Here is a 17021-nt window from a genome sequence, read left to right as displayed (position 1 = left end):
GCAAGACAAAAAATTGTGTGGACAGACTAAAAGATGAACCTACATGCAAGTGCGCCTCTCGATATTTGGGAGTGAAAGGGTGGGGGGGGGGGGGAAGGGCTTAAAAACCCATACAGGTTGTAATGGTATATATGATTACTGGCAATAAATAAATACCAATTTGATTTCAGTAGACTGTATCCTACAATGCATACAAAATAATCCAAATGAGTAGGCAACCTGGTCCAAAGTTTGTTTGTTTGTTTTGGGTTTAACGCCATTTTTTAACAGTATTTCAGTCATGTAACGGCGGGCAGTTAACCTAACTAATGTTCCTGGATTCTGTACCAGTACAAACCTGTCCTCCGCAAGTAACTGCCAACTTCCTCACATGAATCAGAGGTGGAGGACTAATGATATCAGACACAATGTCGTTCATCAAATAGTCACGGAGAACATACGCCCCGCCTGAGGATCTAACTCGCGACCCCGAGATCCGTAGACCAACGCTCTTACCTATTGAGCTAAGCTGGCGGGCTACCTGGTCCAAAGATGATAGATGATAGGCATTTGCTGGTATAGTAGTAAGGGTTTGTAGGAGATGTTATGTAATTCTGTAACTCTGTTAATTAATTCTACTGGTTTAAATATAAATTGTGTGAATTTATAGCAGTCGACACATCCTACACACGTACATGCATGCTGACCAAAAACAGCCCACAAAGGATATTACTCTGTCATGTTTCATTTGTACATGTAATTATTTTCTTACATGCTGTTGTAACAAAATTTAATTCACATGCTAATCAACAATCCTACGAGGTTTGCAGTAACCAAGTCTAAAGTCTTTTGCAATCTATTAATTGTAACCTTGATTATTTGTTATTTCCAGTAATATGAAGTTTTCGAAGTGAGTTATATTCACCGGAATTTTTGAAATATTGTCGGGTATACATATTAATTTTGTAAACTTTGGTAACTTATTTCTTCGTTTTCAGCAGTTGGTCATTATAATATTTGTCACTTGTTTTTACTTGTTGAAATAAACTGGAGAGACTAAGGTTTGAATTTAGCATAGCATAAATTTTGTTTACAGGTAAATATTGATGCTATCTAAGGCAAACAAAAACTGATAAATTTAATTAATTTATTTGATTACCATTGGTCGAGAAGGCTAAGACGCTTTCCTATGGAGGTGAAGGCCCCTGGTTCGAATCCTGGCTACTCACATTGCGGTGTTTCCTTGGGCAAGGCACTTTACGATGTTGAAAGTTTATCATGATAGCCTCAGTCAACCCAGATGTAAATGGGTACCAGCAAATTGCTGGGGGTAAGGTATAAATGGTTTTAACTGTTCTTAAATAGGATGGTTTTAACTGTTCTTAAATAGGGTCGCTCAAAAGCTCTACAGAGCTTATGTTAATTGTTTCACAAAGCGACGGTAAATAAAATTTACCTTTACCCCCTAGACACTTCCTATCCGAAAATAATGCACTTGTACATTTTCCCGTTTAGGTTAATCAAAACAGACTAGATACAGATACATAAATAGCAGAATGAGATTATATCTTTAATTAGATAAAACTACAACTGTTTTATATCTTTTACGGGGTAAAAGGCCTATATACCTTTCGCTCGTAAACATTTTTTTCAGCTTTTTGTCTAAAATGGTTGGGTAGAATTTGTCATCGGAATCTCTGTCGTCATCCATCCATCCATCCACTCGAGACTACTTGCTCTCCGTAATCCTGTCTTTTATAGCAGTAAGCTAAAAGAATTTGATACAACAAATTTAATGAAGTATATGGTTATGAAATTTATTTTATTGTGCTACGTACTTGTAGTTAATGTGTATAACCAGTGTCTAGGGGTACGGATCCGTACCTCTAGAATCTGATTCTAGATGTACGGATTCGTACCTCTAGACAAGCCTGTAAGGGGTTTTCTAGGGGTACGGACCTCCGATTTTCTACAGATTAAGGGTCATTTACATTTCAAATTTTGTTGAAAATGAAAAAAACAAACAAGACTTCATCAGAATTCACCTTAAACTTGGACCTAAATGGTTTACAGAAAACACCGTTCACCCGATTTGTTACATTTTCTTTCGAAACGTAAATAACCGAGGAACACCAAATAAATCATGAACTGGCAGAAAAAATATCAAGATTAAACAAAATAATGTTAAATATGTTGGGGAAAAACTATTTTTAATGATAATTAACCCTTAGGGTATTTATGTTTTCCACACATTTGGTAGCCGTTACGAGATACAAGGGACGTTTTCACAAACAGTTTTCTTTACTTAATGTCGGTTAATTGATTATTAAACAATCAGTTCCGTGCCGATTATCATTATATCTTGTTAAATAAACAGGTGCATATTATTATGCTCAATTTATTTTTTCTGCTGAATTTCAAATAGAATTCATTTAAGGGTTACATGCACTCATTTATCTGTTATCAACAGTTTATTTTACAACAAAGTAATACAATACAATACAATACAATAAGTTTTATTTCAAGTCGGCAAGACACAAACATATGAAACATAAGCTCTGATGAGCTTTTTAACCGACCATTAACAAATATATATGAGGTCAACAAGAATATAAATAGCTGTAAAAGAAAATGTTATATATCTAAAAAGCACACAAATTAAGCCCATCTAAAGCTGTGGAAAAGCTGCTGATCCTGACCATAGGCCTAAAAACTTCTATAAGAACTTCATGTAAATAAAAAACTGAATTAGCAAAACGAGCACAAAAGTGCGACAGAAAAGAAAAATGGTTTTAAAAAATCAATTATCCCCTCAAATCAGATTTGAAAGGAACTGATCAGCAACTTTCTCACAGAGAGCAAACACATTGAATATAATATTAAGGAACATGGTTAAACAATCAGTGAAATCATATAAAACAATACGACACATATAAAAACAGAAAGGATATTATGAGGACATGCAATAAGTTACCATGCATAAAATAAATGTAGTTGCTGACTGCAAAGTTGCTCTAACTATCACAAAAGCAAGCACAATACAAAAATAATAAGCACAAAATGATATGCAAAACTATTACAAAAGCAAACACTAAGCTCAGAGTAATAAACACAAATCATATGCAAATGAAACAAGCAAAAGGAGAAGCAAACTAAAAATAAAGCATACTAAGGCACAGGGCAACACTTAATATTATTTAGGTATACGCACCTGTGCTGTGATTAAATTAGAAAAGGAAAAAAATAATTTAGTTTGATGAGGAGTTACAGGCAATACAATTACAGTTTTGACCATTCCAACAAGACATAAGAGATTTAAATTGATTAAAGTTTGAACAAGTTCTATAGCTTTCCGGTAGTGAGTTCCACAGCACAGGGGCAGCATACCTAAATGAATTCTTACCAAATTTAGTTGTTTTCACTCTAGGGATTTCTAAAATTTTGGTGTATCTGAAATTATATTTGGATTTTCTTTTTTGTACTAATTCTGATAAAACTGGAGGAGCCAAGTTATTTAATATTCTGAAAGTTTCAATTGCCATGGTTTTCATTCTTCTGATGTGTAAGCTTGGTAAATTAACTTTAGCAAGTAGGTCATTATATGAGGAGGCGTAGTCGTTATAGACAAATCTTAGCGCTCTTTCTTGAATTTTTTCCATTTTTTTGGTATTATTTTCTGAACAAAAATGCCAGGACATTGGACAAAAGTTAAAATTTGAAAGTATAAAAGTATGGAAGATAGTAAGCTTATTTAATTTACTTAAGTTACAGCCAATTCTTTTTAGAACATTTAGTTGTCTTGCTGCCTTTTTACAGATGTTGCTTATATGAAAATCAAAATTTAACTGGTAGTCTATATCTACACCCAGCAGTCTAACAACCTCCTCACAGGTAATATCAGCTGGACCTATGTTAAAAATTGTTTTTTTTTTCGAAAGTTCTTTTTCCAACGGCTATAGCCTGAAATTTATCCGGGTTTGCTTGCATGCAATTAAAATTAAACCATTCAATAAGAATTTGACTTTCTTGTTCTAATACATTTTTAACTTCAGTAAAATCAGGTGAACTAAAAGATAATGTATTATCATCTGCATAGTTGTAAAGTGTTCCTTTCTGTATAAAATAGAAAATGTCATTAATAAAAACGTTAAAAAGTAAGGGGCCTAAAATAGAACCTTGAGGGACACCTTTATTTATGTTTTTCCATGTACTGACCACATTACCAATTTTGATTTGTTGTTTACGACCAGTAAGATATGACTGAAGGAGAGTTGTTGCTGATTCGGATAAGCCATAAGCGGATAATTTACTTAATAAAATGTTATGGGGTAGGCAATCAAATGCTTTTGATAAGTCCATTAGGATAGCAGCTAAATACAAATTTTGGTCTAAAGCGTGTTTCCAATCTTCTAGTAATTTTAAAAGAGTAGTTTGGCATCCATGGCCTTTCCTAAATGCACATAAAAAATTATCAAAGATTTTGTCAAAATAATTTGATAACTGAACAGACATAACTTTCTCAAATATTTTAGATGGAATTGGTAAGATGCTTACTGGTCTATAATTTGATTTTGTCATTGTATCATTTTTCTTATGTAGGGGAGTAACCTGGGCTTGCTTAAGTTTATCTGGAAATACCTGTGTTGAGATTGAAAGATTGACCAGGCTAGTTATTGGTTCAACAAGTGATTGCTTACCTAATTTTAATAGTTTGACTGATATTTTGTCTGCTCCTGTGGCTTTTTTAACATTAAACTTGTCAATAATTTTAGAAACTGTCACAGAGTCAGTACTCTTAAAACTAAAATTAGTATCTATATTTTGTTGTTTTATTTTGTTTAAACTTGGATGGTTATTCTTATCAAAAATATATTCCTTCCCTATACTATCTGCTACATTTACAAAAAAGTCATTAAAAATTTCTGCAACTTCACTATTTTCGGACACAATTTTTTCATTTTCAGTTAAAATTATTTTCGACTGCGAAGTACTTGATTTATTTGACAAGTAAGGTTTAATTGTATCCCAAAAATCATTTTCCTTACAACCACCTATACAACGTTCTTGAAAATAATTATTTATCGATTTCTTTTTAAGTTTATTTACGTAATTTCTCTGTTTTCTATATTTTTCCCAGTTTTTGGAAGTTCTGTAATTCAAAAATTTATGGTAATGCATTTTTTTGCTGTAAATAGCCTTCCTTAACTCTCTATTCATATATGGGAGTTGTTTACTTCTTCTGTACATTTCTTTAATAGGAACATGGTTATTGAAAACATCTGTAACATCTGATTCAAATTTCTCATAAATACTGTCTATACAAGATTGTTCATTTTTGTTTGGATCAAAAGGTTGTATATTAATGTTTGAAAGATCATTATTAAGTGCTTCAATATTCAAGTTTTTAAAACTTCTGTACTCAATTTTTTGCTTTTCATTCTTTGGAGTATTGTTGTTTATAACTGTACATACTAGGTTGTGACAATCACTTACACCTGTTGGAAAATTTAAGGTTTTCAAACATAGCATCTTGGAATTTGTAATAATTACATCTAAAAGAGATGGAGTACAATTTTTCATAAAACAAGTAGCTTTTTTTATCAAGTTTGTTAAGTCAAACATTTCCATTAGATTTACAAGTGGGTTTCCTTTGTTTTCATTCAAAAGGTCAAAGTTCAAATCACCAATTAACATATAATTGTCATATAAAGATATACACTTGTCTAGTGAGATTGAAATATTTTGTATAAAATCATCTTCATGCATATTTGGTGGTCTATAAACACATAAAATAAGCCATTTAGAACGATTCAAAGTTACCTCATAAGAAATGTTTTCTAAATTGTTTGATTCTAGATCTTTTCTGCGTCTGGCTGGGATGTCACTACGTATGTAGGAAACTAATCCGCCACCATAAGCATTTCGATCTCTTCTTTCAAGTCTGTACCCCTCAGCTTGGAAAAGGTTATCTCTGAAGGTAGAATCAAGTTTAGTTTCTGATATAAAAAAGAGGTCAACAATTTTATCTAATAGAATATCATGAATTTCTGAAAATTTATATTTCAAACTATTAATATTTAAATGTGCAGTAATGAATTTATTGGGGTGTTTCTTTCTGAGTTCATAAAGTTCTTGAAATGGGTTTTCTTTGTGAATCCGAGTAGAATCATCAAGATGACTGGTATGACTTATGTCCTCGGAAATGGCAGAAGAATCAAAGAAGGAGTCTGTAAAATGAAAATTTGTACAGTTTTTACAAGTCCAAGGTTCATCACTTTGACATAGATTTGAGTATTCTGATGGAGTGAGATTTTCACATTTTATATGCCACCAGTATAGACAAGCCTCACATTGTACAGCACGATGGTTCGAAGCCACAGGTCGATAACATCCTCCACATGGAAAGCGGATAGGTCCTGGATTAAGAGAAATATCACCACTCAGTAATATTAGGGTCAAAAGTTTGTGATGTTTTTGTTTAAATTCAATAGGGATTGAGGATGGAATATTTCTACTGTGTTTGATGTGATAGTAGAGCATATTTCTAGTCGACAAGTCCAGTTCCCGTATGAAGCTTAAATTGTGTTCTTGTTTTGTAAATATATCTTTTCCGGTTTGGATAGTTTTTGAATTTGGGTATGGAACGTAACCTGATGTATTATACATATTCGTGTTGGTTTGTTGCCGATGTTGCTTGGCGATGACACTAACCATAGGTACAGTAATACTGTAAAAACTATTCGAAGGTTCATCATGCTGGATGATTTGTTTATTTCAGACACCGGTTAATGTTTACTTCGACACCGGGTAGATTCGATCTCTGTCAGTTAGGTGCCTGTGATATATAAACCAAGCGTCTCGTTATCCAGATCACAGCTGATAAATTTTCAAATAACGCTTTTCCTTCTTTTATGTATAAAGTCGTGAATGAATAAATGTTTAAAAGTTCAAAATATATCCATAAGAGTCAAAAATTTGTTTTCTAAAAAGTACTAAAAATGCCAAATTAAAATTTTCTTTGTGATCGTATTTTTTTTTCAGTTCGCGCTCCACGCATGCGCACTTAATATTTTGTAAGTAATCGGCACGGAACAGTGTATTCATTTGGAGTTCCTCGGTTATTTAGTTTTTGAAAGAGAAGGTAAACAATCGGGTGAACGCTGGTAAACCATTTAGATCCAAGTTTTAAGTGAACACTGGTTAAGTCTTATATTTTATTTCATTTTCAACAAAATTTAAGATATATATACCCCTAAATCTCTAGAAAAAGGAGGTCCGTACCCCTAGAAAATCCCTAACAGGATTGTCTAGAGGTACGGATCCGTACCTCTAGAATCAGATTCTAGAGGTACGGATCCGTACCCCTAGACACTTCCTTAAATAAAGTGTGCGTAAATGTAACTAGAATATTTCAAAGACTCAATAGTTATTGCCAAATTCAGAAATACATGAAATATATGTTTTCTCAAATGTTTCTTTTTCTTTGTTTTTTTTTACAAACAAAACAGCAAGTTTTACAATATATGTTTGGCCAATGAAATGCAAAAATTTAAAACCAATGCAGAAATCTTTTGGATACTTTTATCTGGGGAACACATTTTGTAATACAAAAGTTTTAGTGTTTCAGTCATCGAGGCGCAGAAAGGGAAAGTGTAAAAATAATAATAAACAAAGTTAAATGAAAATAATATATAAATTTTAATGATAAAACTATGCGATAAAACAGTTATAATATGTAATGCTCGTGTGCTACGAGGATATATCAGAGCTAGGGGTACATCTCGGTATTTTTCTCTGCACATATCTGTCTCGGCCTACCGGCCTCGACGATATGTGCAGAGAAAAATACCCTCGATTACCCCTAGCTCTGATATATCCTGGTAACACTCTCACACATACTATAACTATTACTTATGAACTGCCAGCTTGCACGTCACAACTGAAAACGGTTCGGCTATCCAAATGTTTTGTGGTGACTTTCCTTGTACATTGGAATGGTATCATGCTAGTAACTCCTACACAGTACAGAGTGACCCGAATAGAGACCAGATTGTTTTAAAGTTCTCCGTAATTTAAGGTAGGCCTACTGAAATCGGCTTAAACAAGAAAAAAACCGACAATAAAATGTTTCTGCACTTGTGTTGTACAGTCGTTAGAAAGAAGTTATAATTCTAAAGCCTTGCATGGCTATCCTAAATTTGATTGAACTTGTACAGTTTTTTTAAACAAAAATCTTGAAAAAGGCCTTGAGCGACAAACTTTTTTTCTCCGTATAAAGCTTTTCAATAATTTTTTTAGGGCGCCAGGAAACCAGCTGGGGGAAAATTTGTCCGGAGGAAATAAAAAGTTTTGGGTCCCCGAATGCAGCCATAAAATGTTTACAATTAAAAAGGAAAACTCCATATTTTACTTGAAAAAATATCCGCCCTAGGGTAAATTTGTCAACTTACCCGAAAGACATTTTTTTTCTCATTTAAAAACCACCAAAAAGACACCTTTTTACGTCCTAGCCAATATTTTTCTGGCTGCCGAACATTTATCTCGACGGTTTTGCCCCTCACGCCCCTTCCCTTTTTTACTACAGGACTGGTGTTCTTTTATGGGGGAGTTTTTTTGGGGTTTTTTCCCCGGGAAAATTCTATTAACTTTTGGGGGTTCAAAAGGGGTTTGCATGCGCACTTTTTTCCTTGCAAAGTTTGGACACCGAATCAAAGTTTCTGGATTTTTTTTGCTCAAAACTTTTTTCTATATTTTTTTATTTGGGGGTTACGACGGTAAAATACCCCCCAATCAGATTTTTTCAACATTAAAATGAATGGCAGTTAGGGCTGGGAAATGCCCTTTTCCCCCGGCGGGCCCCTCCCACCTTCTCTTTTGAATAGTGCCCCCTTGGCCGACTTGAGCCGGGAAAGGGGGTTTATGCGATTTTATCATGATAATCTTTTGATTTTTTTTGGGTTTTCTTTCATTTGTGGAAGGCAGAAATATTTTTGTTTTCTATCCTTTAACGTTGCGCTGTGGGAGTAGGCACACAAAAGTGGTTTTTTTTCCCCCATACCCCTAAGGGGGAAAAAAACATTTTTTAAATTTTTTGAAGAAAACTTTTAGCTATTTTAACGAAAATTTTCCCAACTCAAACCATGGGATTTTAATAAAGGGGGACTCGGTGCTTCATGAAAAAAATTTTCCTTCTTTCAGGAATGATTTAAAAATTTTTCCCGGGTTGATTTGTCCTGTTTTGGGTCTGTTTTTAAATTTCTCAGGAATACCAAATTTACTGAAATGAACTTCCATTTTTCTGACAACCGTAATGCTTTTCGTGTCCGTCAGCAAGTCTACTATTTCGAAATGTCGCTGAAACCATCAACTAAAACAAACTCTTGACCGTTCCATATAAAGAGCACATAAACACGTTTTGGCCGGGGGTTTCGGGGTACTTCGGGGGGATGAAAAGGGGTTCCCTTGTATTAAGGCCTGTGCTTTGCAAAAAGGGCGCATGATTGCACATGTTCTGTAACTTGTGTAGTCATCCCTTGCCAAAACATGATGCTAGTATCTCTAGCACGTCGTGCTGTCATGTCGACACCCATGTGGCCAATATGAACAGCTTTTGTCATTTCATTTCGCATTGAAACTGGGATTACTAACTTGTGTCCCCTATAAACGATGTCTTTATCACAGGATAGTTTGGGCCCTATGATTACAGTATTGGCCCGTCCTTTTCTGTTTTCAGGCCCAAACCCCGAAAAATTGTTTGCATTAGTATACGTAACCACATTGCCCCTGCGTAAACCCCCGATGACAAAAACAGCAAAACCACAATGCCAAAATACTTTTAAAGGGGTTTTTTTATGCAACAAAAAGGGTATAACTGCCCTGTGATTTCTTGGGTAACCTCATCCCTTCTTTACGACATTGAACACACCTTTTTGGGCGGTACCGAATTTTTCCCAAATGCCTATGGAAAAATTAAAAACTCCAAACCCCTTTTTTAAAAAAAAATAGACGAGCATTTGAAGGCCTACAAGGATGAAAACCCCGGGTTTTTGGACGATATACTTATTTGGGGGGAACATAAGAAAACCTAACAAAAGTTTTGTTACGGGTTTAAAACCTATGGGGTTTAGGTTTAAACCAACAAGTGTAAAATTTTCGCTTTTGGGCACATGATTTTTTCCCCTGACGGACAGAAAGCGACCCAGATAAGACGGCCGCAAAATTTTGGATTTGCAAACCCCCTGCAATTTTGTGGGCCGGGCTAAAAAAAAATTCTTAGGAATGGGCACCTACTTTTCCCAAAATTTGCGCCAAAATTTAGCGAAGCTACAAGTATTTTGCGTGTTCTATTAAGGAAAAAAAACGTTAAAAATTTCCCCTGTGACGTGCACAGAGGGGGCCATTTTAAAAAAGGGTTTAAAAAAAATGATTACAAAAATCACCTGTACTGGCTTACTATGACCCAAAATGAACAATAAGGTTACAAGTTTTAAAGCCATTCCAAAGGCTTAGGCATTTTAGTCTAGAAGACGGAAAACCCCCTAGCTTTTGCATCAAAGACCTTAATGAAACAGAGCAAGCTTATTGCACAGATTGAAAAGGAAATGCTTGGGAACTGTGTTTGGGTTGCAAAAAATTAAAGGGAAACACACTGTGGCGAAATCGAACCATTTGCCCAGGGAGCGATAACGAAAAAGGCCACTTTTTGCCATGTCCAAGGTTTCAAAGAAAATCTTTTACAGCTACACGTATTCTTGTTAAAGATTTAGTCGAGGGACCTGACGTACACGTACACACATTACTGCAAACACTACCAATAAGCGACCAAAATTTCAGCATTTAATGACCTATCCTTGTATTTGCACTGTAATTGGGTCGCGCCAAGAATGGGCAGTGTATTTCCTGTGTATGATGTTTTTGAAGGAGCTAAGGGATATTGCAGATTGAGTGTCTTAAAAATGTGGTTCGGAATAATGCTAACTTGTAAACCCTGTATCAGCTTAGCAATCAATTTTAGTTCAAAAGTTTAATAAAGGCTTGTTGAACAGCTCTAGGTGAAGAAAAAAACTGTTTACCGTACATAAGTAGAAACTGTCATCCTTTGAGTAGCCATGTTGGCACTGATTATCTTAATCGTGACCTAATGACCTACTTTTCGTTTTTGAAGTTTTACCATATGTATAATTTTTGATACAGATTATACCACTCGTCTTGAATAGTCTTAAAGACCAACCACAACGAGTCCTACTTTTTTTTTTTTCCCAATGAACTTCGTGAAAAAAACATTCTGAAAAACAGCTTACTACAAGAGGAAAAGTGGACTTTTTGGGGCCATCCTTGAATTAATGTTTTTAGGCAATTTCATCTGCATATTTATTTAGACAAACGCTTTTCATATAGGTTTTAAAACATAATAAATAACTATCATGCTCATTGAAACAATTGTGGTCTAAACCAATATATCAATTCGTGCAACTCCCTACTTTAAAATTTTGTCTTGGCCTATATATTTACTGTCTTTTTCAACTAATAGATTTCTCATTTTTTTATGCAAAATCATTATAAATACCACATGAAATACAAAATAACATTTTTTTTGGTGGAGCGTTTTTAATCATGGCCTACGACTAACGCTTGTTTTTAAAAATCAGAATAGAAATTTGACCACTTTTTTACTTTTGATAATTTTTAAAACTCTTTTTTAATATTCGTAACTCTACCTCCCCTACCCACTTTCTTTTTTTTTTGGAAGCAACGGAAGATATCTGGACCTTGATAATTTTTTCTACAGATTTTCAGTATTATTTGAATAATCTTTTCTTCCCCCTACAAAACAGACCCTTTTTTAAACAAAACCCTGCTGGCTTATCCCAAGGGTTTGAAAAACCTGTTTTTCGTGGAATTTCCAATTTCTTTTTTTTAAATTTTAAAGATGTTATACAGCATTTAACATCTGGAGATTCTTGTACATGCAAATTTTAATCCAAACATTGTGTTATAAGTTTTTTTTTTACAAAACTATATATAGGCAATAATATTATAACATTGACAAATACATGTCCCAATCATTATTTTTTAAAACTGCATTTTGTGAAAATTAGTTGCCTTCCAGTAGGAAATTTTGTATTGCATGAAAATACTTGACTGTTTATTTTTACCTATAACAGCCCCTTAAAGGAGCCATTGAGTGCCCCTAATTAAAAACAAATTTGGAGAGACCCTTTCTCCCCCAGGTCTAAAGAAGTTTAAGATCCATTAGCAGTTAATGAAAAGGGGGTTTTTTTTTTTTTTTACTTAAAGCAGCCCTTCAAGCGGCCAAGTGACCCCAAATAAACAAATTTGAAAAACCATATATTGATGCTACGGACCATGTCTGATGAAGACTTTTCAGGCGGTTCAAGAGGAGAAGTTGTTTAAAAGTTTTAATTTTTAAATTAGCTCTTTCTGCCCAAGAAATACCAAGTGCATTCATTTAAAACAAATTTTCAAAATGGACCTTACAGATGCAACGACCACGTTGTGAAACCCATAAAACCCTTCGCAAGTAAAGATGTTTAAGGTTTCTAAATTTTATAGCTCCACAACTCCTAAAAGGGGTCAGTGCTCTAATTTGAAAACAAAATTTTAAAAAGGATCTTATAACTGCTACGGGAAAAGGATCTATCAATCTTTTTTCTTTGAGTAGAAGGTTTTTAAAAAAGTACATGTATTTCTTTTTTTTCCCAATGCCCTCTAAAGTCAAATGCCCCCAACATTTTGGAGAAAAACCTTTTATAAACAGAAAAATTTTGAGAAGAGCATTAAGTATATCAGAAAAAAATGTTGTTTTTATAGTTTTACTACTTTTAGCTTCTAGCAACCCCTAGATGTCAAGAGAAGAACCATATTATCAAACCTGAGAGAGAACCTTGCCAGGATGCTACAGACCAAGCCAGGTAAATTCTGACAATAGCTTTAGGATGTTTATGAAATTTGGGGATAAGACAAAGACAGCAGACAACAACACCGTCCACCAACTTTACAAATTTTGTAAAAAACATTGACCCCTAATAATGGCCATTTCTTTTTTTGGTTATTTAAAAGGGTTTTTTTCACAAAAAAAAAAAAAAAAATATAAATCTCTGGTGCTTTTTCCCCATGCAAAAGTAAGAAGGAAATACTTTTCTTTTGACCGGGATCTGTTGACCTTGCCCCTAAACACTGCCCCCAAAAGTGTGTCTCTGTATAAACTTGATATACACCAAGTTTGGTCAGAACAGATCATTCCAATCTGAAATTTTTTGCTATGCTTAGTGACAATGAAGTTGACCCTAGAAGCTCAAACTACATGTACATTCAATACAAGTTTGTTATACACCTACAGTGGTGATATGTAAATCCGAACTAAATTTATTGGCTGGAAAATACTTTCTTTTTTTGTAACTGTGAGTTAAACCTTACTAATTGCCCAAATGCAAACCAAAATTAGGTTCCGACAAAAAACTTCTTTACACCAAGTTTGGGCAAAAACTTTTTTTTTTTCATTCCCAAACAGGTTTTTTTTTATTTTATTTTTGACTTTGACCTGCCTAGCAGATCCAAACGCAATCCAAAAGCTAGGTTTCCGAACAAGCTTGCTTTACACCAATTTCAGTCAAAATATGCAATTCTGATCTTATGGGTTTTTTTTGATGGGGTTTGTCCATTTTAAAAAGAAGTAAACCCTGACAAACACCCCAAAAGTAAGCAGAATTTTTTCCGTTGTTATTACCTACAAAGTTTGAGAGCATATCTCCCTCTACAACATTATTGAATGAACAAGAGCGTCATAAAGGTGAAAATGCCCCCACAGTGCCTTGCCTTTCCCTGGTGAAACCCCAAAGTCAGAGGGGTCGTGTACTCAATAAGTACACACTGTGAAGTCTGAAGGTCCTGGGTGCAGTGGTTTGAGAGTAAGTGCCTTTTAGCAAAAAATTTTAAAATTGTGACGAACGGACGGACGTTGAAAACTAATATGCCTCCCTTTCGGGGCATAAAAATGTCCAAGCTATATTTCCAAATAATCTTGCTGTACATCAAGTCTAGTAACAATAGGTAATAATGCTGTTTTTCCTATATGACAATGAGAGTCCTCCACGACCAAGATTCAGTCACTGACATTGAATCCTTTGCCATTCAGTTCTGTAGGTTCAAGATCCTGCTTTTACCTGAAAAAAAGCTCTTCAGATGACTGTAGGAAAGCTGGTGGTTCTACCCAGGTGCAATAATTTTTGAATGAGACACAAAATGGTCCTCTTTGAATTTAGAAACTAGAAAGTTGCCATACGACCTTAACTTTGACAGTGCAAGGTAAAATCAAACAAATCGGGACAATAAGGTAATTTAAATTCAGAGAGAAGTTAATAACAAAATAAATTCAATTTTAATGTTCTGAACAAGATAGAAATGTACATCAAATATGAAGATGAAAAATTTCATTGCATCTTTAAGTGCTTTTACAACGTGAAAGAAGCGTACACCTGGTGAGAAACTGCTTGAAGTCTCCCTAAAAATAATTAAGGGAATAAAAAAAATTTTAAAAAAAAAAAAAATCAAAGTTTCTGTTTATAGTTTACAAAATAAAAAAAAATAATTTTCACTAGGGCTAGTGCTTGATCAAATTTGATCCTAAGGTATTTCTTCAAAATTTATCTTCATTTAAAACTTTACATCTTTCTACAATGGTAATAAGAACGTTTTGGGTTTTTAAAATTATTTGATAAAATAATTTAATGCCAAATCTTTTTTAATTTTTTCAAAGTCAAACCCTTGAAGAACAGAAAATGCTTTTCCCCCAAACTTTTACAGAATTTTTAAAGGAAATGTTAAAGAAATCATGAAAATTTTACAATAACCTGTCATAAAATAAAGTAAAACTTGAAATTTTTGGACTTTCTGATGTCCAAAATGAGAAGATTTTTTAATAAAAATATTTTTTTGACAATAAATTCAAAAGTAATCAAAAAAGTTAAGATCAAACACTAAGCATTCACGGTCTACCTCTAAGAACTTCCTTTCATCCATCAAGTAAAATTCTCATTTAACATCTCATAAACTGTTGGACCACTGGACTGCATTCCTAGAACATGAGAGAACTGTTCACAAACACGTTCAAAATGTGTCCCTTCCCAGAATACTTTTCCGCATGTTGCACAACAATAAAATGTGTTCACTTTACTATAAATAGACTGTGGCACAGTTTCGGTTTGTACTGCAGCACCATTTCCAAGCACTGTGGCAGATAACCAGTCTATTCCATATTCAGTAAACTTTGCTTCCATCTCTGACTTACTAGGCAAATTAGTCACAAGTTCTGGTAGCGGGGCATTTTCGTGTAACGGCTGGCCAGGACTTGCAGTGGACTGACTATAAATCAAGTGAATTTTCTGCTGAGATAGCAGCTCCATATCCTTGGAGGGAATCGTCAAGTACACATCTCCATTACAGACCTGAAAACGTAATTGTTTGATTGTATACTATATTGCAACAATTTTTAAGGGAAACAAGCAAATTCGATGAATTGGTAACCCCCGATGAAAGGGTTTGTGTTGAGGAATGGCAAAAAAATATATCTGGCAAAAAGTTAAGGATGTTAATAAGAAGCAAATAATTCCATTAGTCAAAATCAATTTAACAGAAAACAAATGTTTAATTAAAGAGTACATAATAAATGTATGATACTTTGATTCTGACTAAAGAATTTATTTTGAATGGGATATGCTTACTGTAATAAGCTTTGCTTTTAAAATTAAATGCAGTGAATTTATATGTGAGCTTGAAGTTTAACTGGAACGAAATATTGTCTTTGAGTGGTTTAGCACTAGGTGTTGCTGTTTAACATGTACACTTGAACTTAAAAGAGCAGATGTCCTTAAGAGAACACAATCAAGTAAGATATATTGAACATGGCTGAGGGCAAGGTTTGTGCAGTCACAACTTAACATGTTGAAGGTTTGAACATTTAAAAAAAAAACAAAAAAGGAATGGAAATATATATATGTATATATATATAGATATATGTATATATATTTTTTTAGGGGATGGGGCTGCGGGGGAACGGGTGAGGAAACAAAATTTCACATGTTGATTATAAATATTGATGGAAAATTAAAAATTAAAAAAAAAAAAATGGGTGAAGTTGGGGGTGGGGGGTCAATGGTGGGCATGACTGGGTGGAGGAGCGAGGTGGGGGAATGGTACAACTTGTATGTTGATAAATATTCATGGAAGGTTTGAAAAAATCTAAAATTAGGAATGAAAAAAAAAATATATTTTTTTTTTTTGGAGGAGGGAGGTAGGGGGAGGGGGTATCACCAAGGCAAGTGGGTGAGTAGGTGTGGGTGCACAACTTCACATGTTTATAATAAATGTTCATAGAAAAGAATGAAAGAAATTTAATGAAATTCTGCCAAATAGTAAGTTTGTTATGTACAAATATGTGGATTTTTAGACAATTAAAGGGCAATAACTCTGAAGTTACAAAAGAAATCCGTATGAAATTGTGTGTGCACAACCACATTATAGTGCTCTAAATTCTGTTTAAGTTTCATATGCCATATCTATAGATCTATATTACCCTATATAGTTAACACTAGAAACTTCTAAGGGCCATAACTCTGGTGTAACTTGGGCAATCTGACTGAAACTTGATGGGCCCCATAACCTCATAGTGGTGAACATGTATATGAAGTTCGTTTGAAAAAAATCTAAAATAAGGAATTTTTTTTTTGGGTGGGGAGCGGGAGGGGTGTGATCAAGGTAAGGGGGTGACCAGGTGTGGGTACACAACTTCACATGTTTACAATAAATGTTCATGGAAAAGAATGAAAGAAATTTAATGAAATTCTGCCAAATGGTAAGTTTGTTATGTACAAATATGTGGATTTTTAGACAATTAAAGGGCAATAACTCTTAATTTACACATAAATCCGGACGAAATTGTGTGTACATAACCACATTATGGTGATCTAAATTCTGTTTAAGTTTCATAGTTCTAGGTCAAATATATCAAAAGTTATGATGCAGAA

General features: G+C 34.1%; 1 protein-coding gene across 2 annotated transcripts in view; it reads right to left on the bottom strand.

Moving 5' to 3' along the window:
• Positions 1–14742: 14742 nt before the first annotated feature.
• The window catches only part of LOC123549312 (exonuclease mut-7 homolog), a 29377-nt gene continuing 27098 nt past the window's right edge, over positions 14743–17021 (bottom strand). For both annotated transcript variants that reach the window (XM_045337290.2, XM_053524835.1), the window contains exon 15: positions 14743–15443. In XM_045337290.2, coding sequence (XP_045193225.2) covers positions 15018–15443 — 426 coding nt within the window. In that variant the 3' untranslated portion in view covers positions 14743–15017. The remainder of the gene's footprint in view (positions 15444–17021) is intronic.

Source organism: Mercenaria mercenaria, chromosome 15 (genome assembly GCF_021730395.1).
Source record: "Mercenaria mercenaria strain notata chromosome 15, MADL_Memer_1, whole genome shotgun sequence".
NCBI classification, from domain to species: Eukaryota; Metazoa; Mollusca; class Bivalvia; order Venerida; family Veneridae; genus Mercenaria; species Mercenaria mercenaria.
This window is presented reverse-complemented; position numbering and strand designations above follow the sequence as displayed.